The sequence below is a fragment of the Plecotus auritus genome (assembly GCF_963455305.1).
Source record: "Plecotus auritus genome assembly, chromosome: 7".
Classification (NCBI taxonomy): domain Eukaryota; kingdom Metazoa; phylum Chordata; class Mammalia; order Chiroptera; family Vespertilionidae; genus Plecotus; species Plecotus auritus.
The window spans coordinates 94,517,328-94,543,683 of record NC_137774.1 but is presented as its reverse complement, the minus strand read 5'-3'; the positions used below and the strand labels follow the sequence as shown (position 1 = coordinate 94,543,683).

The 26,356-nt window shown below is 41.5% G+C and overlaps 1 protein-coding gene across 1 annotated transcript in view; it reads left to right on the top strand.

Moving 5' to 3' along the window:
• Positions 1-312: 312 nt before the first annotated feature.
• LOC308254340 (cytochrome P450 3A12-like) overlaps positions 313-26,356 on the top strand; it is a 38,270-nt gene continuing 12,226 nt past the window's right edge. Inside the window, exons 1-9 of the mRNA XM_080680317.1 lie at positions 313-488; positions 2,664-2,757; positions 5,281-5,333; positions 12,031-12,130; positions 15,017-15,130; positions 15,368-15,456; positions 16,776-16,924; positions 18,836-18,963; positions 20,171-20,237. Of these exons, the coding sequence (XP_080536443.1) occupies positions 418-488; positions 2,664-2,757; positions 5,281-5,333; positions 12,031-12,130; positions 15,017-15,130; positions 15,368-15,456; positions 16,776-16,924; positions 18,836-18,963; positions 20,171-20,237 (865 nt within the window). The 5' untranslated portion in view covers positions 313-417. The remainder of the gene's footprint in view (positions 489-2,663; positions 2,758-5,280; positions 5,334-12,030; positions 12,131-15,016; positions 15,131-15,367; positions 15,457-16,775; positions 16,925-18,835; positions 18,964-20,170; positions 20,238-26,356) is intronic.

Below are 26,356 nucleotides of genomic sequence, written 5' to 3'. Positions count from 1 at the left end.
GCTTGTTTAAAAGATTTCAAGTATTTTTTCTAGTGCAGGCAGCCATGGAGTCAAGGGCAGTTGAAAGATATAATGCCAGTGGCTTTATTTGAGTTTCTGTAACCTTTGGGTTTACCAATAAAATGGAGTGAGTTGTTTATTGATTTCCCACAGAATATGAACTCAAGGGAGATTAAAGTGGGAGTGTCCATGATGCTTTGCCAACTGTCAAAGTGGAGAGGTCATACCAGTTTGTGCACAGATGGTCCTATTGGCTGAAGCTCAAGCCCCACCTACTCTCCCAGTATATATAAACATTCAGTCTCACTGAATATCCATGAATTGGGAAGGGAAACTCTCAACATAGAGACCTGCTAAGAAGACACACACAGATACAAGGAAAACTCAAGAGGAGAAAATCTTGGAAGGAAAGTGGCCATGGACCTGATTCCAAGCTTTTCGGTGGAAACCTGGGTTCTCCTGACTACCAGCCTGGTGCTCCTCTATCTGTGAGTTACAGTCCAGGCTCATAGCCTCTGTAATCTTGGACTTGGGGAGCTCATCAGAACTCCCTTCCCCTTATCTATTTTGGAGACACAACAGTTAACAGAGGGGTAATTGCTTAAGTGTTGGGTGCACAAACACCAAAGGAGGTATTACGGATCTTACCCTGATCTATTGAAGGAGAGACATCTCATGTTCACCCAACTCCCAGCTTCTGTAATCTGGAGGGTTTGCTGACATTACTTGCTCCTGGGGGTGATTTTCTGATTGACTGACAGCTTGGGTAGGCCTAGGTAATTAACCCGAATTTAGCAGAGGCAGATTAAAAACAGCTGACTTTGGTGCAGTGGGTCCTTGCCCCTTTCCCAGCTCCAGGGATCCTGGAGGGAGGAGGGAGTGGCCTGGGATTCTGTCTCATGATCTTCACCTTTCCAGTTCTGTGTCTGCTGCTAGAGATGTGTGCAAGGAATGGCCCTTGTGTAACTAGGTTTGTACCTGCTTCCTCCCTCCCACTGCCTGGTATAATTAGCACCATGCACTAGAGTGCACCCCAGACTTTGGGGTGGGGGGTGGCCTGGCGATTGTCCCACCTTCTCTTCACATTAGCTCTCTCCTCTATTCTGTCTCTCCCCTGACACTCTCCTCCTAAGACTTCGTTCCCACACTCTGTAAAAGGCAGAACTGTTACCCCTAAGTGAGAAAACATTAGAGCAGAAGAAACTAAGTAGAAATCTTGAAAATATATTCTTTTCTTTCACCTTTTTCTTATATTCTTTGGGGAGGGTTGGCATCATTATAGAGATTTATTTCTCCCAATATGAAATCTGCTAACTGCCTGCACAGGCATGAGCTAAAAAGGCAATTTTGATTTAAATATTTTCCCCATTAAGTTACAGTGCAGGGGGATGAATCAAGCCATCTAGCAGAGGAATTCCTTTCAAGCATGAGATTCCTGCGTCATGAAACAGGTTGGGGGAGGAGTCATTTTGGACATGTGGGTGGAGAAGGCCCCCTCCATGTCCCATTTGCTCTCTATCTCAATTTCACTTTCATTGAAAGTAGGAAATCATGATGGCATGAATAGAGAAAATATATACTTTGTTTTAATTCTATGAAATAAATATTTAAATAGAATTTATTGTGGCAACATATTTACTGTCTGATGACATTTTAAAATTAATTGATAGTCTTTCATTTCATTCTATTTAATCCTAGATTTTTTTAGTGAGATAACACTCTTTCTAGCATGTTCTCTCTGAAGGATAAAAAAAAAAAGTGCTGTTGATTCAGAATTTTTGGCTGCAAAGGTGTGTAATTAACCTCATACTTCTAGAATAATATCAGGAATATGAGTCCATTGTACAAATATATACTTCTATAACATAGATTGTACATATGTTTTAAATACACCTTCCCAGCCAGTTATTTTAATGTCACAGTGCAGGTGAGTAAGTGAGATTGTGAGCCAGTGATGACAAGAGAGGCATCCAGGTAGCAGTCTAGATGGGTTGGGAGAATATTTCTCCCAGATACTCCTGGTCCTGGACTCGCAGGAGATCATTAAGAGGACAACAGTGTAGGCATCTCATCAGCTTGAAGCCTGGGGATAGGGACACAATCAGAGTCATACTGTGTGATCTGGGTCTGCCACTAGATACTGGCACCACTGACTAAACCACATTGTGGTCTTAGCAGACGCTGGTACAGCAGCTGTACCATGAGCTGTAGAGTAGACAATGCCCTCTGTTGGCAACACAATGTAAGTGCAATAAAAATGATTGGCTTTCATGTTAGCCCCTTTATTTGCACCAAAAGCAGCATTTCTCTACCAAAAAGAGGAAGCTGGAAAGAAAAGTTCATTTAGCCCACCTTCTGCCTTGATATGGAACCAGGTGAGTTTAGACACTAGACCAGATCACTAGGTAGGACCAATGTTGCTGACACATTCACTCAATTGCTTGACCTCACTTGAGAGTTCATGTAACATGTTGAAAGTTCAGAAGCAGAAATGGGTTTAATTGATTTGCCATGTTAATTATTGCTGTGGGAGTTGTTGTTACTACTTACCACCTACATGTTCATTCCCTACCTTGGCTGTTCCAGTTCTGAGACTGTGACTGTTCCAACCCCAGGACCTAATCCATAATCCCTGTAACCTGGCTTTCTCTTTCACTTTACAGATATGGGACTTATACACATGGAATTTTTAAGAAGCTGGGAATTCCTGGGCCGACACCCCTACCTTTTGTGGGAACTGCCCTGGCCTACCGTAAAGTGAGTGCTGTTTGGGCTTCCTCTTTTGTTTATTATGGTTCCAAATCGCAGCTGAGTTCCCTAGTAAAAGGGCCTTGCTCAGGAGGAAGTTTCCAGAAAGAGCATCAAAGGCCCCGCCCTGTGCAGGGCCATGTTTACCCCAGGCTCAGTGTCAGCTGTCAGGAGCCTCAGGGGTTGGCTCAGTGGGGCAGCAGAGCTCTCAGCTGATTCAGCACACGCCTTGTCCCAACTTGTGAGCATCATGAGGAGCATTTTCTTTCTGTGAGGTGCAGATTCCAGGAAGACATAATCATACTTAGGATTAGGAGAAAAGCATGAAGGGATGCCTGGTCGTGCCCCATGAAGTCGGATGTGCTAGAGTCAGACTTCCCTGTTCATAGGATACACTCTAGGTAGCCTTTTCTTGATTCCTCTTGAGTAGCTTTGAAACTTCAGTGTATTAGGAGCCCAAGTAGTCACAATCAGTAATATGCACATAAATACTTGAATTCTCTAAAAAACTGATAAATCCCTGCAATTATTTTCATGGTTCTAACTTACCCTTTGCTCCCCATGACGTCTTTGGGGATTTGAGAGATGGAAGAAGAGCTTTCTGCTTTACTTCTCTGCCCTCAAAGGAGGCACCCTGTGGCTGAGTCTGAGAGGGAGTGGATATAACTGAGAGAAGATGGTGTTTGTCCCTCGACTTCAGATATTTAACCTCTAAGTGAATTGTGTGGGTTGTTGTTTTTTTTTGTGTTTTTTTTAAAAACTAAACCAAAAGCAGACTTATATGAAACTAGAGGCCCGATGCATTAAAATTCATGCACTGGAAGGGGGGGTCCCTCAGCTCAGCCTGCCCCCTCTCACAGTCTGGGAGCCCTCAGGGGCGGGAGGCGACCTGGCTATCAGGGGAAGGTGACACCCACATCACACCTCTGCTGCTGCCACTGCCAGTAGCGCAAGTCTTGGCCAGCCCTGGTTACCTGAGTTTCAGGTGGCCCTGGGCGGCTGGGCAGCCACCATTGAAGGCTTGCCTGTGCCTTGGGCCGACTCTGGGCGGCTGGGGGGCTGAGGGGACTGGGGGACTCTGGAGGCAGGCACAAGGGCGGGGCTGAGGGGACTGGGCGCTGCCATCTTGTGGCTGTGGACGCCTCCATGTTTGAGGATGTGGCAGTCAATTAGCATATTCCCTCTTTATTAGATAGTATTATTAGAAAGGAAATGATTTGACAAAATTATTTTAAAATTAAATTAACTTAATGGCCCTAGCTGTTTGGCTTAGTGGATAGAGCATTGGCCTGTGGACTGAAGTGTCCCGGGTTCGATTCTGGTCAAGGGCACAAGCCTGGGTTGTGGGCTTTATCCCCAGTAGGGAGCATGCAGGAGGCAGCCAATCAATGATTCTCATCATTGATGTTTCTATCTCTCCCTCTCTCTTCCTCTCTGAAATCAATAAAAATATACTTTAAAAAATTAACTGAATGGAATGTCCTAGGTGACACATGGACTGTTAATTTTGGCAGAGCCTTTGTGATTAATGCAGCCCTAATGCTTTACCCAGGGCCTGACCCTGAGACGGAAAGTTATGAGCTCATGTTTATTAGGCCAGCGGGTAGAGTCTTCTGTGAAGGCTGCTCTCTGCCTCAGATTTTCTTTCCTGAAAGAGAGAGGCTTGATTTTCAAATGCTCATTCTCCCAGGTGAGGTCTTAATGCCTTTATTAGTCTAAGAACTTTCCCTACTAAAAAGCCAATAATTTCCTATCTACCTTCCCCAGATCAGCTCCTTATGGATGTACCCAAGACCCACATTTCTGGGGCCTTCCTTTGCATAATTAAAATATCAAATATCTGAAACTTAGCAACATGAAGATGTGTGTTTTTAATTATAGAAGTGAAAACACAGAGAAAGTGTTTTAATTTGCTCTGTCCTTCTGGAGTGGTGACATTTACCAATCTTTTCTGTGTTGAGGTAGAAAACTGGAAAATGAGTCACTTGGTCATTCATTCACTCACTCACTCACTTCTCACTCAACAAAGATGCCTTAGACATCTAGACTAAATCTGCTAGACTAAAAGTGGTCACTGGTGTCTTAAACTTCCTAATTCTGCTAAGACTCATGAGATAAATGAAAAGGATGCTTGACCAGGAGGTCAAAGAGAGTGCAAGTCACCCTTACTCTCCCTCAGCTTCACTTCTGGAGTGTCTATGGAGGTAATAATTCTGGGGTTATGAGATTTTAGAGATAACAAATTCACAACAAAAACCCTTTAAAAAGATAAGGAGTTACTAAGTATCATAGATAAGGGTAAGTCGAGTGTCAACACTACTTGGAGAAAATTCAAGAGTGATTTCCAATTCTGTGTTTCAAACATCTCCATTTTCTCTCTGTTCCCCAAGACACATCTGAATAAGAGCTTCCTTCTATCTGCCCGTGTAAGACAGTAAGCCTAATTTCAAGGGATGTGAGTAATATTGGTCCCAGTTAGAAGTAGAGTTCAGTACATTTAGGTTAATAATCTAATTTTGTTTCTCCTTACAGGGTTTTGGAACTTTTGACATGGACTGTTTTAAAAAGTATGGAAACATGTGGGGGTGAGTATTCGGGAAAATCCCTTTGGATTGACTTGTGGTTTTGATTGGGGGCCCCATGGCATGCAGGACAATCTCAGCCCAGAGACTCTTGGGATAAAGCCACCTACTGTAAAGCTTTTGGAGGCTTGTCCTACCAGGACCCCAGATGTCACCAGGTGTCCAGGTCTGCATTCTGAATCAAGATGGGGAATTGCAGGTTATCATACTCTCCTGACTTTGATGGCCTCGGGACTCCTGGTGTCACTTTCTGTCCAGTGTCTCATTATTCCCCTCTTCTTTATTTTTCTTCCCTTAGGTCTCCTTTAATTGAATGAAATGCATTATTTCAGACCTTTCTTTTTTCAAACTTAAAAAAAATCCCTAACCTGAGGATATAAGTCACCAGGCCAACCAACTGAGCCACCTGGCCAGGGCAGACCCTTCTAAACTATCCTCATAAATGTCTATCATAATCCCTTACCCATATGATTGACTATTAATTAAAAATCCAAAATTCTTCATTTTAAATTTGCATTTGTTATATCCTTTTGAAAAAGGGCCGTGGGTCTAGGTAAACAGAATGGAAAACCGTATCTGCTCAGCTTTGTTTTTACTTCCTCCATGCATATGGAGTTTGGGTTTTAAAAAATGTTTAAGCCAAGACTTCTCAATAGAGGTTTAGTTTATATAAGTATTGCTTTATCTATTCTATTCTACTGACTTTGAAAAGATGTAGGATTTTGCAAAGTGGTCTTGGCCAGTTGCAGTGGCTGTTCCCACTCAGATAATTTACTGGCCTTCATCTATTTACTAACCTAACTTTCTTTTGGATAATGAAATATTTGAAACATACAAAAATTATAAAGACTGGTATAGGAAATTCCCACATAAACACTACCTGAATAAAGGAATTCGGCAATGTAGCAGGATACAAAATTAACACCTAGAATTCTATGGCTTTTTTATACACCAATAATGAACTCACAGAAAGAGAAACTAAAAAAACAATCTCAGTTACTATTATACCAAAAAAATTAAGATACCTAAGAATAAACTTAACTGAGGTAAAAGACTTGTACTCGGAAAACTACAGGACATTGAAAAAAAGAGATAGAGGAAGACATAAACAAATGGAAGAACATACCATATTCATGGATTGGTAGAATCAACATCATTAAAATGTCCATACTACCCAAAGCAATTACAGATTCAATGCAATCCCCATTAAAATACCAATGGTATATTTCAAAGACCTAGAACAAACTCTCCAAAAATTCATCTGAATAAAAAGAGACCCCGAATAGCCACAGCAATCCTGAGAAAGAAGAAGGGATCACAATACCAGATATCAAGCTGTATTGCAAAGCCACTGTTCTCAGAACTGCCTGGTACTGGCACAAGAACAGACATATAGACCAACGGGACAGAACAGAGAACCCAGTAATTGACCCAACCCATTATGCTCAATTAATATTTGACAAAGGAGGCAAGAGCATACAATGGAGTCAAGACAGTCTCTTCAACAAATGGTGCTAGGAGAGGAGGACAAAATGGCGGCAGAATAGACAGATGTGTGCTGATCCTTGTCCTGGAGCAAATAGAGGGAGCAGCTGAAACGAGTGGAATCCAGCCCGAATTGGCGAAGGAGGCGCAGCTAGTGAGACAGTTTGCAGCTGGGAAGGGCAGAGATCCCCCCGATAAAGGTAAAATCAAAGATCTAGGCAGTAGAATCTGCCGGACCTCTGTGCCCAGAAGGTCAGGGAGAAACTACAGAGCGCCAAGCCACGTCCCTGAGGACAGGCAAAGCCTCTGACTGGAAAAAAAAAAAAAAAAAAAGGGTCCATGGGACTGCGGGAGGTAGGGGATTTTAGACCTTGGAGTCTGGATTTGGGATCTGAGCTCAAAGGCAGCCCTGAAGAGCTGCCCAACCGCACAGGGCTGGCAAGAGAGGAAATTGCAGAGACGCGGTCCCTCCTCGTGCTGGGGCCTGCGCCTTTCTCCACTGAACCTAGTTCATAGAACCTTTCGGATACAGACACTTACCTGTGGCTGAGGTGCAGAAGAAGGGGTGGGGTTGTGGAATCTGGGGAGAGTAGGCAGCGGACGGTCCAGGATAGGTGGAAGCGAGTCTGGTGATGAGTCATAGCTAAGCCCAGTCACCATTTTCTCCTGAGAGATAGCCCCTCCCTCCAGTCTCCAGGCAACCAATATAGCCACACCCAGATCCCAACCTGAATAACACCATGGAATCTGAATAGTCCCTGAGGCCTTAGGATCTGCCCTAAAGAGAAATCTTTAGAAGCTAGGCACCTCAATTACATGACTACACTGCCAGGGCCCTTCAGAGTGCTTCAAGTGTGCCTCGCTGGCAAACTTACGGCGGGTGCTCCTGTGAGCCGCCACTGGGAGTAAGTGCCTATCCACCACAGGGGCAGCAGTGAAAGCTGAGTCTGCCCACCCCATAACTACAGAACTCTGGGCATCACAGTCATACCTTTCCAGAGTGCAGGCCCCCTGAGCCACATCACCCCGACAGACAGTTCCTTAGTGCCACTGAGAGTCCCCACTGGGCACATGTGATTTCAATTAAGGGTGCAAGGCAGCAAAAATTGGGATACTCCCCTCCACGGCTGCTGACTTCTAGACACCGCAGTTGTGCCTCTCAAGCTTGCAGGCCTACATCAAGAGAACCCAAAGAGCTCAAGTAGAGAGCTACACTAGATTACCAAGCCCAGGAGAACTGAGAGATTTCACCAGTAGCACCATCACCAAAAGAACCTGGGTAGCAAAGCAATTGGATCTATAATTAAAACATTACAGGAAAACATGGGGAGACAAAAAAGCAACTCCCAAAGGAAAGAAAAAGAGGAATCACCAGAAAGGGAGTTAAATGAAATTGACGCTAGCAGCTTAACAGAGAAAGAATTCAGAGTAATGGTTATAAGAATGTTTAAACGGATGGATGACAAATACACAACTCAATGACAAATACACACAACTCAATGAGAACTATAAGGAGCTGAATGAGAATGTCACCAACATGAAAAGAAACCAAGATATGAAGAATGACATAGCTGCAATAAAGAACACATTGGAAGGCTTAAACAGTAGACTAGAAGAGGCTGAGGACCGCATCAGTGAGTTAGAAGACAAGGTAGGAAAAAACACACAAACACAGCAGCAACTGGAAAGAAGGCTTAAAAAGCAAGAGGAGAGCCTAAGGGAGCTTTGGGACAACACAAAATGAAACAATATTAGAATAATAGGGATACCAGAAGGAGAGGGAGAGAAGAAGGAATAGAAAACCTGTTTGAAGAAATAATGACAGAAAACTTCCCTGATATTGGCAAGAAAAAAACTATGCAAGTCCAAGAAGTACATAGAGTCCCAAACAAGTTGAACCTCAAAAGACCGACACCAAGACACATCATAATTAAATTGGCGAACACTAACGACAAAGTAAGAATCTTAAAGGCTGCCAGAAAGAGACAGAAAGTTACCTACAAGGGATCTCCTATTAGAATATCAACTGATTTCTCAACAGAAACACACCAGGCCAGAAGGAAATGGAATGAAATATACAAAGTGATGCAAAGCAAGGGTCTGAATCCAAGAATACTATACCCAGCAAGGCTATCATTCAAAATTGAAGGTGGAATCAGGAGCTTCACAGACAAAAAAGGGCTAAGAGAGTTTATCACTACCCAGCCAGCAATGCAAGAGATGCTAAAGGAACTGCTGTAAAAAGAAGAAAGAGAAAGGCAAAAGAAACACAAACACTAAGGAAAAATATGACAACAAACATGTACTTGTCAATAATAACATTAAATGTAAGTGGATTAAATGCACCAATCAAAAGACATAGGGTAGCTGAATGGATAAGAAAACATGACCCATATATTTGCTGTCTAGAAGAGACCCACCTCAGACCAAAGGATTCACACAGACTGAGAGTGAAGGGATAGAAAAACATTTTTCAGGAAAATGGAAATGAGAAAAAAGCTGGGGTTGCGATACTTATATCTGATATAATAGACCTCAAAGTAAAGGCCATAACAAGAGATAAGGAAGGCCACTACATAATACTAAAGGGAGCAATTCAACAAGAAGATATAACTCTGGTAAACATATGTGCACCCAATGCAGGAGCACCCAAATATATAACAAAACTCCTGGAAGATATCAAGGGAGAGATCGACAACAATACCATCATAGTAGGAGACTTTAATACACCACTGACATCACTGGATAAATCCTCTAGACAAAAAATCAGCAAAGAAACAGCAATTCTAAATGACACATTAGATCAAATGGACCTAATTGACATCTTCAGAGCATTTCACCCCGAAGCCACGGAATATACGTTCTTCTCAAGTGCACATGGGACATTTTCAAAAATAGACCACATACTGGGTCACAAGCAAAGTCTCCCCAAATTCAAAAAGATTGAAATCACATCAAGCATTTTCTCAGACCACAATCGCATAATATTAGAAATAAACTATTTCTAATAAATAAATAAAAACATTCCAAAAAATTCAAACACTTGGAAGCTGAATAGCATGCTATTAAACAATGATTGGGTGAGCAACAAGATTAAAGAAGAAATTGAAAACATCCTGGAGACTAATGACAATAAAAACACAACAATCTAAAACCTATGGGACACAATGAAAGCAGTCCTGAGAGGGAAGTTTATAGCTCTACAGGCCTACCTCAAAAAACAAGAAAAAATGCTAATAAATCATCTAACTCAACAACTCAAAGAATTAGAAAGAGAGCAACAAGAAAAGCCCACAGTGAGCAGAAGGAAGGACATAATAAAGATCAGAGCAGAAATGAATGACATGGAGACCAAAAAAACAATACAAAAGATCAACAAAACCAAGAGCTGGTTCTTTGAAAGGATAAACAAGATTGATGAACCTCTAGCCAGGCTCACCAAGAAGCAAAGAGAGAGGACCCAAATAAACAAAATCAGAAATGAAAGAGGTGAAATAACAGACCCCACAGAAATACAAAGGATTTTTTTAAAAATACTATGAACAACTCTATTCTAACAAACTACACAACCTGGAGGAAATGGACACATTCCTAGAAAAATACAATCTTCCAAAACTCACTCAGGAAGATTCAAAAATCTCAATAGGCTGATAACTATGGAAGAAATTGAAGCAGTCATCAAAAAGCTCCCAGCAAACAAAAGCCCGGGGCCAGACGGCTTCACAGGGGAGTTTTATCAAACATTCAAGGAAGAACTAAAACCTATCCTCCTCAGACTATTCCAGAAAATTCAAGAGGAAGGAACACTTCCAAGCTCCTTCTCTGAAGCCATCATCACCCTAATACCAAAACCAGATAAGATAACACAATGAAAGAGAATTACAGGCCAATATCTTTCATGAATATAGATGCCAAAATCCTCAACAAAATTCTAGCAAATCGAATCCAGCAGTACATCAGAAAGATCATACACCATGACCAAGTAGGATTTATACTGGGGATGCAGGATGGTACAATATTTGCAAATCAATAAACGTGATACATCACATAAACAAATTGAGAGATAAAAACCACATAGTCATATCAATTGATGCAGAAAAAGCATTTGATAAAATCCAACACCCTTTCTTGACAAATGGTGCTGGGAAATTTGGTCAGTTACATGCAAAAAAAAATGAAACTAGATCACTAATCTACACCATACACAAAAACAAACTCAAAATGGCTAAAGGACTTAAATGTAGATGGGAAACCAGAAAAAATCTTAGAAGACTCTATAGGCAGCAAAATATCAGATATATGTTATAGCAATAACTTTACCAATATAGCTCTTAGGGCAATGGAAACTAAGGAGAAAATAATCAAATAGGACTACATCAAAATAAAAAGCTTCTACACAGCAAAAGAAACCATCAACAAAACAACAAGAAAGCCCACTGCATGGCAGAACATATTTGCCAATGTTATCTCCGATAAGTGTTTAATCTCCAAAATTTACAGAGAACTCATATAACTTAACAAAAGGAAGATAAACAATCCAATCAAAAAATGGGCAAAGGACCGAAATAGACACTTTTCGAAAGAGGACATACAGAAGGCCAAGAGACATATGAAAATATGCTCAAAGTCACTAATTATCCAAGAGATGCAAATCAAAACAACAATGAGGGGGTATTAGAGATCAACCAAAGGACTTGTATGCATGCATATTAGCATAACCAATGGACACAGACACTGGGGCAGTGGAGACTTGCCCTCGAGGGTGGGAGTGGTGGTGGGGGGGTCACTCAGGGAGAAAGGAGACATATGTAATACTTTAAAAACAATAAAAAAACACCACCTGAATTTAAATGTTCTGTTATTTCTAACAATGGTCTCTAGGAATGTGGATTATGTAGCATCAGAATGAAAGTCTAGACCTCCAGGAGTGGCTCCAGCTGCAGAAACTGGCTTGTTCACTTTATTGTTTAAAATATATCTTCATTGATTTTAGGGAGGAAGGGAAAGGGTGAAAGAAATAGAAACATCAATGATGAGAATCATTGATCGGCTGCCTCCTGCACGCACCCTACTAGGTATCGAGTCCGCAATCCGGGCATGTGTCCTGACCAGGAATTGAACCGTGACCTCATGATTCAGAGGTTGATGCTCAACCACTGAGTCACACCAACTGGGCTGTCTTGTTCATTTTAATCAGCTCTTTTTTCCCAACAAGGTTCTATGATGGTCGGCAGCCTGTGTTGGCGATCACGGATCCAGACATGATCAAAGCAATCCTAGTAAAAGAATGTTATTCTGTCTTCACAAATCGGCGGGTAGGTATTCATTCCTTTTAAAACTAAATTGTTATTTATTTTTAATATTGAAAAAATGATAAACAGAAAGTTGTCAAAAGTATATCCATGTAGGTCCCATGTCATGTATACTTCATTCTGTTTCTCCCAAAAGTAATGTCTTATATAACTATAGCACAATTCAGAGCAGATATTTCACATTGGTACTATCCACAGAGCTTATTCAGATTCCAATAGTTTTATCTGCACTCATTTGTGTGTGTGTTGCTTATAAAATTTTATCACATATATAGATTTGTGTAACTACCACCACAATGAAGATAGAACTGTTCTATCACCATAAGTCTTCCTCTTATTATTCTTTTATAGTCACAGTGAGAAGCTTGTCTTTTCCTTTATGAGAGTCCTTAGCAGTGCAAACATTTTTTTAAATTAATGAAGCCAATTTATCAATTCTTCCTTTTATGGGTTGGGCTTTTTGTGCCCAAGTCCAAAAACTCTTCTCATAGCCCTAGGCCCCAAAGATTTTCTTCTATTTCTCTAAATATTATATAGGTTTATGTTGTACATTTAAGTATATGATCCATCTTGTTCTAATTTTTGTGTGAGGTGTGAACTGTAGGTCGAGGTTCTTTTTTTTCCCTATGGGTGTCTATTTGCTGCAACACCATTTGTGAAAAGGCTATCCTTCATCCATCACCTGCCTACTCCCCCCCGGCCCCCCCCCCACCCCGACACACACACATACACACACACACACACACACACACACACAACTCCTCCTAAGGGAAGGATCCAGGAACCAGCTCATGCCCAGCTCGGGGGAGTGTCTGGCAGACTTGCCCTAGAAGATGACTCTCTTGGCCTGCAGAGCGGGAAATGGCAGAGGGAAGGAAAGCAGGAAGAAGAGGCCAGCACAAAAATACAGGGCCTCCTCTCTTAATGGCCCTTGTATTGTTTTTCTAAACAACTATACCTGTGCATGTCTCATTACAGTTAGACCTAAAGCAGCCCCACCTGCACTCCCACCTGGATCCCAGATCCTTGGCACATACCTCACATGCTTGTGAGGCTGGTTTACCTGTGAAACGAAGTTAATGTTTCTGGTGGAGGCTTGAACTGGCCAGAAAGATTGTTGTCCAAGCTTGGTGTCATGTACTAGCAGGTAGGAGGGACAGGTTCTGACCTGTCAAGTCCCCTAGCAATATGTGTCTTGAGAAGAAGTGGACTGTAGGACTTGTTGGAAACAAGGGCAGGTCCTATTTAGGAGGGGCTGGGTTGGAGCAGATTACAAGGGAGGTTGGGTTTGTTATCTCTCCAAAGGTGCATGGTTTGGACCTTCAGGCAGCCACCCTGATACTGAGCACTCACTGAACAGCTGCAGGGAACTGGGCTGCTACTGTGCACAAGCGCAGCCACATACACCAGTGTTGGCTGCTGGAGTAGATCCCGTGACAGGGTGGTAGCACAACTCTGGGCAGCTCTAGTGAGTGTGGAGTGTGGTAAGGCAGGGCTCAGGATGCTAGAATCTTCAAGTGTGAAAACCTGTGGAACTATCAGCAGCAAAACCAGCAGGGTGTTCACAGTAGCTGTGCTGGCTACTGGTTTCCTCAGCAGCTGTGAGGTCTGGTGGGGTCTTCTGCAGAGCAGGACATGGGAAATCATGATAGCTTCTGACAAATGACTGCACTAGCAGTTCCTGCTCTTCTTCTTTGTTCTTTGCTGTCACTAGATTTTTCATCTATGCCAGTGGAGTGGGCATAGTGAAACCAAAGCAGGCCATTTGTACAGTGGCCTGAAAGGTTAGAGAAAATTGGCACTTACCCTGTTGTTCCTTCCGCAGCAAGGGCAAGTCTCTCAGGCTGGCGAGTTCCCTCCTGGCACCGAACCATGCTGGCCTGGGGGATGACATGATGCAGGCGAAATGAAACTATTCTCCCTATCCATTTGTTCAGTTATTCTCAGGGTTTTTGTGGGTTTTCTCTCCACTCTGTGGCTAAAGATTCTTGAGTGAACTACTGAACTCTCCTAGACCTATTTTTGTGTGTGGACAGCTGTCTAATTGTTCTTCGTGGGGCAACAGAAGCTGGAGTCTCTGACGTTGCCATCTTAGTGCTGTTACTCCAGGCTTTCATTAGTAAACGTGATGCTAGCTGTAGATGCTCTTTTCAAGTTGAGAAACTTTCTCTTCCCAGTTTGTGAGTTGTTGTTTTTTAATCATGAATGCGTAATGGAGATATACATTTTAAAACAAAACATAGTGTTAAAATATGGAAGAAAGTCTCAAGTAGGGTTGTTTGATAGGGTTGTTTCTCTAGCCTGAGAAATAGAATTATCTTTTCCTTCTTCTATCGCTGGTAGAAAAATATAAGGATTTCCATGTAATTTTATTATTTTTAATAATAACAAATAGATTCATAATTTTTTAAGTATTAACTACTTTTTTTCAAAAATCACCATATCAAGACATTCTTTTTTTCAGGTTGCTTATGTTGTATATATAAGTAAAAGACAACTGGTCTGAGGCAATATACAATTTGTCAAAGCTATCTGGCTATCAGTCAAGAATCCCTTTCTGTTCTGCACAGCCCTGGAGGATATACTAGGACTTATTCCTATTTATTCCCCTGAAACAGCAGTTTCTCTAAAACATGGGTCATTTGCACTGAAAAATATGATTAGAATAAAGGCTGGAAACCACATCAGGTGGCTGGATGTCTCCTGCACCTTCATGAGATGCTAAACATTTGGGATAAGTATTTATTGAGTATCTAGCATAGGGCCTGCTACTAAGTAGACAGTCACTAAATTTTTGTTGAATAATTGATGCCCATTTAACAAATTTTCTTCAACTGTTGAGAACTCCAAACTTATTCAGGGCAAAATGTCTTTTGCTTTTAACTCTAGCCTTTTGCTGCAGTGGGATTTATGAAAAGTGCCATCTCTATAGCTGAGGATGAAACCTGGAAGAGAATTCGAACATTGCTGTCTCCAACCTTCACCAGTGGAAAGCTCAAGGAGGTAAGAGTATAAAAGGATATTTAATTTAAAACTTAAAGAATGCATCTGGGGACAGGTAGAAAGCAAGATAGTTTCTTTCCAAGGGTAGCCTGCTGAATTTGAACTTCCTAATAATGGTCTTTTATCTTTAAATCCTAGAAGTGACATTATAAGATATCACTTACTACTCCATGCTTGAGAAAGCTAGGTCTTGAGTCTTCATATTTAACTTTGGATGGTGTTGTATTTTGTGTCTAGATGTTCCCCATCATTGGCCAGTATGCAGATGGGTTGGTGAGCAACCTGAGGAAGGAAGCAGAGAAAGGCAAGCCCATCACCTTGAAAGAGTAAGTAGGAGGCCAGCTGCTGGGATTCTGAGCTCTGCTCCAAGACCCCCCAGCCGCCTGCCCGAGCCGAATTCCCACTGTTGAATTACTATAATGACCAGACAGAAGTGGGTATGTGGTGTTAGAACTCCAATGGGCTACCCAAGAGGATGTGGCTCCTCCAAACAGACAGGGCAGCCAGGAGAGAAAGATCTTCTCCTGTGCACATGAACCAGGATTAATCTGTCTGCTTAGTTGTCACCTTGGGTATTCTTGAAGACAAAAATACATAGTTTAGAAAGTAGAAACATGATTGTACCAAAGTTTTCAGTGTAGAGGATGTGAAATACTGACAGGGGAAGGCACCGGTATGTATTAGTGAGCAGTGGGTGGGGCTGGGAAGTTACAGTGTGGAACTTGGAACAACGTCATGATTTTGGTGAGGATACCAGCAAAATATGAAATATTAAACTTTACCACCACTTCTCCTTTCTTTAGTCTCAAACTAAAGATGGTCCTGTATAGACTATGGGTAGGGCAAGCATGTCATTTATTGTCTAAACTAAGATATGTTTAACTATGCAGGAACAACACAGGTAAAGTGGGACTGATCTGGGGAAATTGGAGACATATGATCACTTACCTATGAGATTCCACCAAATTGATTTTGGGGTGATTTTTAAAATTATTTCTTAAACCAGAAACATTCTTAGTTCTTACATTTTACAGAAATGAATGTGCCCTAAAGGCAACTTGAGATCACAGGAATTGAGGAGAGTGGGTCTTTCAGGAGCTTTTAGCAGGAGTGCAGAGAAGGAGTGATGGCATTCCTGGCAACTCAGACCAGGGCACTGCTGTTCCGTAATGCGCTGAAGTGGAATCAGCTCTGAGTATAGACACTGTGGTGAGGCAAGACCCAGATCAATGTCACCTTTCTTGACTCCTCTAGGAAGAGTCATTGCCTACCCTTTGTCCTGCTCAAGAACAGTATGGCTACTATTGTCCAAACTCAAAACACACTACTGTAATTTGTCTGATTTTGAGTCTCCATCCCTCTGACTGATCTCCTATTGCTCACAGGTGGGTCTAACTTGCCTTAGTGTCTCCATAACCCACCACAGGGCCAGCTTTATCACTGGCACATGATAAATACTTCATGATCGACTGTGACAGGAGCATAGATTCTTTAGATGAGCCAGCAGATGGTTTTGACAGTTGTGTGTCTCTTTACCTGTCTTTGTCTGGGTATATGAATTTACATGTCCTTCCTATTGTGTGTGTTGGATAAGGATAGTAAAGGTGTTGATTTTAATTTTCTATGTCTTTATTTCTCTATTCAGCATCTTTGGGGCCTACAGCATGGATGTGATTACTGGCACATCATTTGGAGTGAACATCGATTCCCTGAACAACCCACAAGATCCCTTTGTGGAAAATATCAAGAAGCTCTTAAAATTTAATTTCCTTGATCCATTAATTCTCTGCTTAAGTACGTGGACTACTGTATTTTTTTTCTTTCTCTTTCGTTTCCTCCCTCCTTTCCCCACCTCTTCTCTCTCTCTCTCAGCTCATTTGAGATATCATTCACATACTATATAATTCATCCATTTAAAATGTACAATTCTATCATTTTTATAACCTAGTGTCTGTCAACAGATAAATGGATAAAACATGTGGCATAGATAGATGATGGATAGATAGATAGATAGATAGATAGATAGATAGATAGATGATAGAGAGAATGGATATTATTCAGCCATAAAAAGGAAGAAAATCTTGCCATTTGCAACAAGATAGATGGACTTTGAGAGCATTATGCTAAGTGAAATAAGTCAGACAGAGAAAGACAAATACTGCATGATCTCTCTCCTTATCAGATATATGAGTTTAGAATTTTTCTCCTATTCTGTAGGTGTCTTTTCTTTTTCTTGATAGAGTCCTTTAGAGCACAAAAATTTTTCATTTTGATGATCTACAATTTATATATTTTTTTCTTTTATTGACTGAGGTTTTGATGTCATGTATAAGATCCATTGTCAAAAAAAAAAGATCCATTATCAAATATGTCATAAATATTTATCACTTGGGCCAGGGATTGAACCTGCAATCGAGGTACATGCCCTTGAGCAGGAATCAAACCCATAAGCCTTTGGTCCGAGGGCCAACGCACTAACCGCTGAGAAAAACTGGCCAGGGCATATCTGTTTCTTTTTGAGTCAGTTTCTATAGCTGTGTCTTTCTAGAAATGTGTCCATTTTATCTAAGTTATCTTATTTATTGGCATACAGTTGTTTATAATATCCCCTTATAGATTTTTAATTTTTTAATGTCAGTAATAATCTCCCCTTTTTCATTTCTGATGCCAGAAATTTGAATCTTCCCCACCCCCCCCCCCCCCCACCACCTTGGTCAATTTATCTAAGTGTCTTCAAAGAATCATCTTTTGATTTCATTAATCTTCTCTATTGTTTTTTATTCTTTATTGTATTAGTCTCTTTCTTATCTGTATCATTGCTTCCTCCTGCTTGCTTTGGTTTTGTTTGCTTTTTTTTGTTTGTTTTTTTCAGTGTGTTAAGGAGGAAAGTTTGGCTACTGATTTGAGATCTTTGTTCTCTTTAAATGTAGACATTTATAGGCATAAATTTCTCTCTGAGTGCTGCTTTTGCTACATCCATAAATGTTGGTATGCTTTCTCTTCATTTTTATTTATCTCAAAGTATTTCCTAATTGCCCTTTTGATTTCTTGTAGGACCCATGGATTATTTATAAGGGCATTTTTAAATTTTCACATAGTAGTGAGTTTCCCAATTTTCTTTGTTATTAATTTCTAATTTCATTCCATTATGGTTGAAAGACTCTGTATTATTTCTATCCTAGCTACAAACTAATTTTTTAAAATATAATTTTGTTAATATTTATATTATTACACAATGCACATTTTTAATAAAAATTTCAGAATTGTTTTGAAAGACAAAGAAGAAACAAGACTCACCTATAATTAAACTCTCAGATGCAATCATTGTTCACATTTAGGTGTCTAGTGTTCCACTGCGTCCATGTATGTGCATCTGACTACTATTTCTAGAGCAGTGTGATTAATTAAATAAATCAGACTCTGCTCTGATTTAGATAAAAGGCAAAGCTGTTCAGGGATGTAATCCTGTTTCTTTAGTCACCCAAAAGATGGGGAGGGGCCACTGATCTCACTGCTGTAGTGATGGCCCCTATGTGTGGACTTGCCCTTGCTCAGCTATGGGCTTGGAAGTCTGAGCAAAGGGCATAGAGGGACTGGTTCCTGGTTGAGAAGCCTGGTGTCTTTTACTCTTCTCATTGGTAGAGAAAATTATAATTGCTCCCGGTACATTTCGTATTTTCATTGTGCTTTCTTTTTTCCTTACAGCAATCTTTCCATTCCTTGGCCCAGTGTTTGAAGCATTTAATATTTTTATGTTTCCAAAAAGTGTGACTGATTTTTTCAAAAAATCTGTAAAAAGAATGAAAGAAAATCGCCTCCAAGATAAACAAAAGGTAAAATCTGGTGGTGGTTACATGAGTGTGTTTATGGGGCATGAAAAAGGTGGAGGTTAGGAAAGGAAATAAAAAATGAGTCAGAGAGACATTGTCTAAAATGTAATATAATAATGGGCACAAAGGTCAGTATATCACTGCATGAATATTAATGAAATCCCTGTCCCTTCAATAAATTATCAAAGTATAAAAATTGCTGTTTAAAATTTGTTTTCCTGGTATAATTCCCCAGAGTTAAAATTGGCAAAGAATCACATCAATTCCAAGCCTCTTATTTTACACATCCTGCAGTGGAAGTTCCCATCAGGCCCCTGGTGGACTGTACTCTATGTTAAACTGAAGCCTGCTCAGAGACTGGAGTGGGCAATAGTCTTCTCTGAGCACTGAAGTTGCAAGCGGGCTAACCCAGCTTTGCCTTCATGGGCCTGGAGGCCAGCACAAGAATGTCTGCAGGCCAAGGGGATTGGGTATCCCAGAATTGCACTGAATGTTGTGGAGTGTTCTGGGACAGGGGCACTTGAAGCTGCTCACGGAAAAACTGCCAAGGAATTCTTCAAATATCAGGAGATTCACCTATGTGGCCATTCATTAAGAATTAAGGCTGGAGAAAAAAGTATTGAAGTCAGGGACATTTGTGTGAGCATGTAGGCATGACAGGAGAGGGAGCAGGTAATTCTTTGGCCAGGAAGCTATGTTCAAAAGTAAGAGAAGCTGAAGATCAGAGAGAGTGAGGACCAAAAAGCAGTTGGGCATGATGGCTGGATCTTTCTCAGGGAAACATCCTGCTCTCCAAGATTTGTAGATGGATGTTTTTATTCACTGATAAGTCAAGCAACACTAGGCACACTTTTGGATTTAAAGGGGCCATCTTATCAGGAAAAAAATGTAGTATTGCACTTGTTTGTTGTTGTTAATCCTCACCTGAGGATACTTTTCCATTGATTTTTAGGGAGAGAGGAAGGGAGGAGGAAAGACAGAGAAACATCGATGTGAGAAAAACACATCCATTGGTTGCCTCTTGCACAAGCCTGGACCAGGGCCTGGGCCGGGGAGGAGCCTGCAACCAAGTTATGTGCCCTTGGCCGGAATCCAGCTCAGGACACTTTGATCCACAGGCTGACATTCTATCTACTGAGCCAAACCAGCTAGGGCTAGTATTGCACTCTTGATTTATTTCTAACATTGAAATTTTTCCTTCTGCTTCCAGCACCGAGTGGATTTTCTTCAGCTGATGATTAACTCTCAGAATTCCAAAGAAACAGACTCCCATAAAGGTAAACAAGGCGTGCTTCAGAGGGCCAGGGATGGGAAGGCTCAGAGGTAGTTGATGACCTTAATTTGGAACACTTGGTTAAAATTGTGTTCTCTAGCGTAATCTACTGTAAAGTTTTATTTTTCATTTGTAATTAATAAGTAACTTGTGGGGAAGCCTTTGAGACTAAGTAAATATTCTGTTCTTCTTCAAACTTTCACCTTCTTCAAACTTTTATCATCCATGGATGGTTTTTGACTGGTCATTATTACTATGATGGTTGCAAAATTATGAGTTTCTAATTCCATCATTTCTTCTACATTTATGAATTGATTAGAGGCCCGGTGCCAAAATTCATGCATGGCAGGGTCCCTAGGCCTGGCCGGCGATCAGGGCCTTCCTTCCCTGGCTGCCAGCCAGGGCCTTCCTTCGTTCCATGCCGCCCCCTGGTGGTCAGTGCACGTCATAGCGAGCGGTCGAACTCCTGGTCGGTCGAATTCCCGAGGAGACAATTTGCATGTTAGCCTTTTATTATATAGGATGTTTCATTGTAAAGTTTTCTGTTCTCTTTCATTTATTATTTATTTATTTATGTCAATATGATCTTTTATAAATTTACTCTCTTACATCTTTTTTTTTTTTTGGTGATCAAATTCTTTTAGGTTTGTTCACTGGAGTTCCTTTAGTGGGCTCTGGGTTTCTTCTTTCATTTTAATATTTAATTTTTCCAATAGACTTTTTTAGGGTAGTTTTAGGTTCACATCAAAATTCCACAGAAGGGACAGGGATTTCAAATATCTCACCTCCCTCTACCTATACACAGATTCCTCGACTCTCAAAATCCCTCACAGGTGTGGATCATTTGTTACAATTAGTGAACCTATAATAACACATGATTACCACACAAAGTTCATAATTTACATAAGGGTTCACTCTTGGTATTGTACGTTCTAGGGTTTTGACAAATGTATAATGGCATATACTAGTATACAGAGTGTCCAGTACCATTTTTACCTATCATCTTTTTAAAATATGTTCTTATTGATTTCAGAGAGAGGAAGGGTAAGGGAGAGAGAAATAGAAACATCAATGATGAGAATCATCTCTTGGCTGCTTCCTGCGCACCCCCTACTGAGGATCAAGGCCACAACCCAGGCATGTGCCCTGACCAGGAATTGAACCTCCTGGTTCATAGGTCGATGACCTCCTGGTTCATAGGTCGATGCTCAACCACTGAACCACACCAGCTGGGCTTTATCTATCATTGTTTTTGTGTGCACTTCCTTGCTTCCTAGCATGAGAATATTCTAGGTTTCTTTTTATTTCCCTTCATCAGGCCTTGAATCCGTCATTTCTCAAGGAGCTTTGGTCACTTTAGTAAGAAGTGATATTTAGAAACCAATATCTACGAGCTGGGAATGCTCATTCCTACTAGGGCTTTTTTTCTTCTAGATATCCTTAGTGGACAAACCTAATAATATCAAATATATATACACAAGTCTGATAAGTATAAATATTTCTATACTAGAGGCCTGTTGCACAAAATACGTGCACGGGTGGGGTCCCTAGGCCAGGCCGGTGATCAGAACCTATCGGGGCTGTCTTGCCCAGTCCCAACTAGGGCCTGCCAGCTACCAGACAGGGCCTGCAAGACGTGGAGAGGGACTGTAGGAGGTTGGCTGTCCATGGGAGGTTGGCTGTGGGAGTGCCCTGACCACCAGGGGGCAGATCCTGCGTTGAGTGTCTGCCCCCTGGTGGTCAGTGTGTGTCATAGTGCCTGGTTGACCAGTCGTTCCAGTCGTTCTATTGTTACGGTTGGTTAGGCTTTTATATATATAGACTAGAGTCCCAGTTCACGAAATTCGTGTATGGGGGAGGGGAGTGTCCCTCAGCCCAGCCTGCACCCACTCCAATCTGGGATCCCTCTCATAATCCAGGACTGCTGGTCCCAACTGCTCGCCTGCTTGCCTTCCTGATTGCCCCTAACCGCTTCTGCCTGCCAGCCTGATCACCCCCTAACCACTCCCCTGCCAGCCTGATTGATGCCTAACTACTCCCCTGCCAGCCTGTTTGCCCCTAACTGCCCTCCCCTGCAGGCCTGGTCACCTCTAACTGCCCTCCCCTGCAGGCCTGGTACCCCCCCAACTGCTCTCCCCTGCAGACCCAGTCACCCCCAACTTCCCTCCTCTGCCAGCTTGGTCACCCATAACTGCCCTCCCCAGCAGGCTTAATTGCCCCCAACTGCCCTCCTTTGCAGGCCTGGTCCCTCCCAACTGCCCTCCCCTGCTGGCCATATTGTGGTGGCCATCTTGTGTCCACATGGGGGCAGGATCTTTGACCACATGGGGGCAGCCATCTTGTGTGTTGGAGTGATGGTCAATCTGCATATTACTCTTTTGTTAGATAGAGTAGAGGCCTGGTGCATGGGTGGGGGCCAGCTGGTTTGCCCTGAAGGGTGTCCTAGATCAGGGTGGGGGTTCCCTTGGGATGTGGGGCAGCATGGGGCGGCCTGGGCGAGGGGCCTGTGGTGGTTTTCAGGCTGGCCATGCCCCCCAGCAACCCAAGCAGAGGCCCTGGGATCTGGGATTTATTTATCTTCTACAATTGAAACTTTGTAGCCTGGAGTGGAGCCAAGCCTTCTGCTCGCTCTGTGGCGGCAGCCATTTCTGTTGGGATTCATTTATCTTCTATAATTGAAACTTTGTAGCCTTAAGCGGAGGCCAAAGCAGGCTAGGGCTGCAGAAGCTTGGCTTCCTCCATTGCTGCGGGCAACCCTAGCCTCCTGCTCTCTCCAGCTCCGTGGCTGCCGCTATTTCTGTTGGGATTTATTTATCTTCTATAATTGAAACTTTGTAGCATTGAGTGGAGGCCTGGGCCTGCAAGGGCAGGCGGAAAGCTTGGCTTCCTCCATTGCCAGGGAAACCGAAGCCTCCCTCCTGCTCTCTGTGGCTGCAGCCATCTTGGTTGGGTTTATTTGCATATTCCCTCCTGACTGGCTGGTGGGCGTGGCTGGTGGGCATGGCTTGTGGGTGTAGCAGGATACAGTCAATTTGCATATTACTCTTTTATTAGATAGAATATAGATATACTCATAACTAGACCTAGGATCCCCCCCTCTCAAAAATCTGATTAATAACTTATTTCCATAATGTAAATAATCCCATTATGGTTAGTTTTAAACTACCAATAGTCTGACAAACCATCTCACAAAATATCTAAATATTTAACATTTGGTTCTAGAGAGCAGGGATGAGATGACTCTAATACTCCATTATAAATACATGGATATCTATGTTTAGATTCCTTCCTTCCTTCCTTCTTTCCTTCCTCCCCTTCTTTCTCTCTCTCTCTTTCTTTTCTTTCTTTCATTATCTGCTTATCCTTCTATCTATCTACAATGGTCCAATACAATCTTCTGTGATGAAGGAAATATTATATATACACAAGGTATCCCAAAAAATATATACACACTTTATTTTTTTATATATATTTTATTGATTTTTTACAGACAGGAAGGGAGAGGGATAGAGAGTTAGAAACATAAATGAGAGAGAAACATTGATCAGCTGCCTCCTGCACACCTCCTACTGGGGATGTGCCCACAACCAAGGTTCATGCCCTTGACCAGAATCAAACCTGGGACCTTTCAGTATGCAGGCTGACGCTCTATCCATTGAGCCAAACCAGTTAGGGCTGTATACACACTTTAACAGCTGATAGCTGAATTTTGAAAATGAAATTATTTTAATAAATGCTGCCTTTATAATTATTCAAAGTGTATGTATACATTTTTGGGGGACACCATATATATATATATATATATATATATATATATATATATATATATATATATATATATATATTAATAAAAGGGTAAAATGCTAATTAGACTGGGTCGACTGGACATTTTTCAGACATCCAACTTCCTTCTGGACAAAGCCACAGGGGCAGGGGCCGAGGCAGAAGTGGTTAGGGGAAGCCAGGCCATCAGATGAGCAGTTACGGGACAGCCAGGCTGGCAGGGGGGCAGTTAGGGGGTGCCCAGGCCAGCAGAGAAGCCGTTAGAGGGTGACCAGGTTGGCAGGGGGGCAGTTAGGGTGTGACCAGGTCACCAGGCCAGCAGGGGTCCAGGTAGGGGGTGATCAGGCTAGCAAGCAGAGGCAGTTAGGGATGATCAGGCAGGCAGATAGAGTGGTAGGGGCAATCAGGCAGGCAGGCAAGTGGTTAGGAGCCAATGGCAGTTGGACATCACCTGAGGGGTCCCAGATTGGAAAGGGTGCAGGCCAGGCTGAGGGACACCCCCATGCATGAATTTTGTGTGAAGGTATGGTCAATTTGCATCTTTCTCTTTTATTAGTGTGTGTGCAAATTGACCATACCTTCGCAACACCCACCAGCCAATCAGGAGTGAGTATGCAAATTAATCCAACAAAGATGCCGGGTTAATTTGCATATGCAGGCGCCATGGCAATGACACAGATGTTCCTCACTGCCCCAGCTACTCAGGAACTCTGGGCAGCGTGGGAAGGTGGAAAGGCGGCTCTGGGCCGGAGCAATAGGCGGCTCCCACCCGAGCAAAGGCAGTTGCCAGCAGCCAGGAGAAGGAAGGCCTTTTCTTTCATGAATCTGTGAGCATCGGGCCTCTAATATATATATACATATATATACACACATATATATATACATGTGTGTATATATATATTCATTACTCAGTACAGTAACTACTAGAAACATGTGACTATTGAGCATTTGTGTTATGGCCAGTGCAACTGAAAACAATCTTAAATTGTATTTCATTTTAATTAATTAATTAATTAATTAATTAATTAATTAAGATTTAAGTTAAATTATCCCTTGTGGCTTGTGACTACCATATTGGACAACACAGCTCTAAACTTTGAATATTATGTGTATATGCTAACTGGGGGAAAGAATTTGGTAGCTGAATTTATCCTCCAAAAGCATCACAAAAATCCTCATTGAAAAATCAGAACTCTGTAGAGTTTTTGTACACTTGTTTTGTATTGTTTTAGTTGTCAATTACATGGTTGGGGTAAGCACATGTTTATTTCATGCTCTAAGTATCTAAAAGTTATAGAATACTTCAAAGAAATAGATTAGAGGCTGACCATACTTAGTTTCTCTCGGGAGAAAATATAAAAGGAGACCAATTTGATCACAAGGGCTATCTGCTGAGCATAAAATAGAGCAAAGAGAGGGGGCATGTGCTGAGAAAGATGACATTCAGGTCATGATTGAATGAACATTGCTAAGTCCACTTACTGTATCCTACATTTCTGTATTTCATGCCATCCAGTGCCCTTCTATTGGCACATTCTTTTTTCTGCTATTTTAATGCCATTAATGAGACTAAGATCAATCACCAATCTTCCATCCTTTTTTTTTAATCTCTGTAGTTTATGCCCGTATCTCAGATCATTAATTTTGAAGACATGTGTCCCAAGTCTTTTGTTACCTAATGTCTCTTAAAGGTGTAATCCATGCTTACCAAGCTGGGTTGTGCACACAAATTACATCTCTCTTTTGCAATAATATGATGCAATTTTGTCATTTTTCAAGGGCCATCTTACAAAAGAGTGCTTTCTTTATATTAGGTGACTCCCAAGAGCAGAACTAATGCAGCAATAATTGTCAGGGAGGCCTATTTGGGCCCGATATAAGGAAGATATTTACAACTATTAACATTGCTTAAAAGTGGAATGATTTCCCTGAAAGAGGTAGTGAACTTTCCATCATTGGTGTTATTAAAAAACAAAAAACAACACTAGATAAAATGGATAATCCTGAAAAGAGTATTCAGGAATTGGGTTGAAATAAGTTCATCAATGACTACGTAAACCCAAAATAATAATAATAATAATAATAATAATAATAAATACTATTTTTAAATTAGAGTTTGCATTCCATATTATTTTGTATTAGTTTCAGATGTACATTATAGTGGTTTGACAATCACATATTTTACAAGTGATTCTCCTAATATTTCAAGTACCCACCTAATACCATACAGAGTTATTACAACATTATTTACTGTATTTATTGACTTCAGACAGGAAGGGAGAGGGAGAGAGAGATAGAAACATCAATGATGAGAGAGAATCATAGATCAGCTGCTTCCTG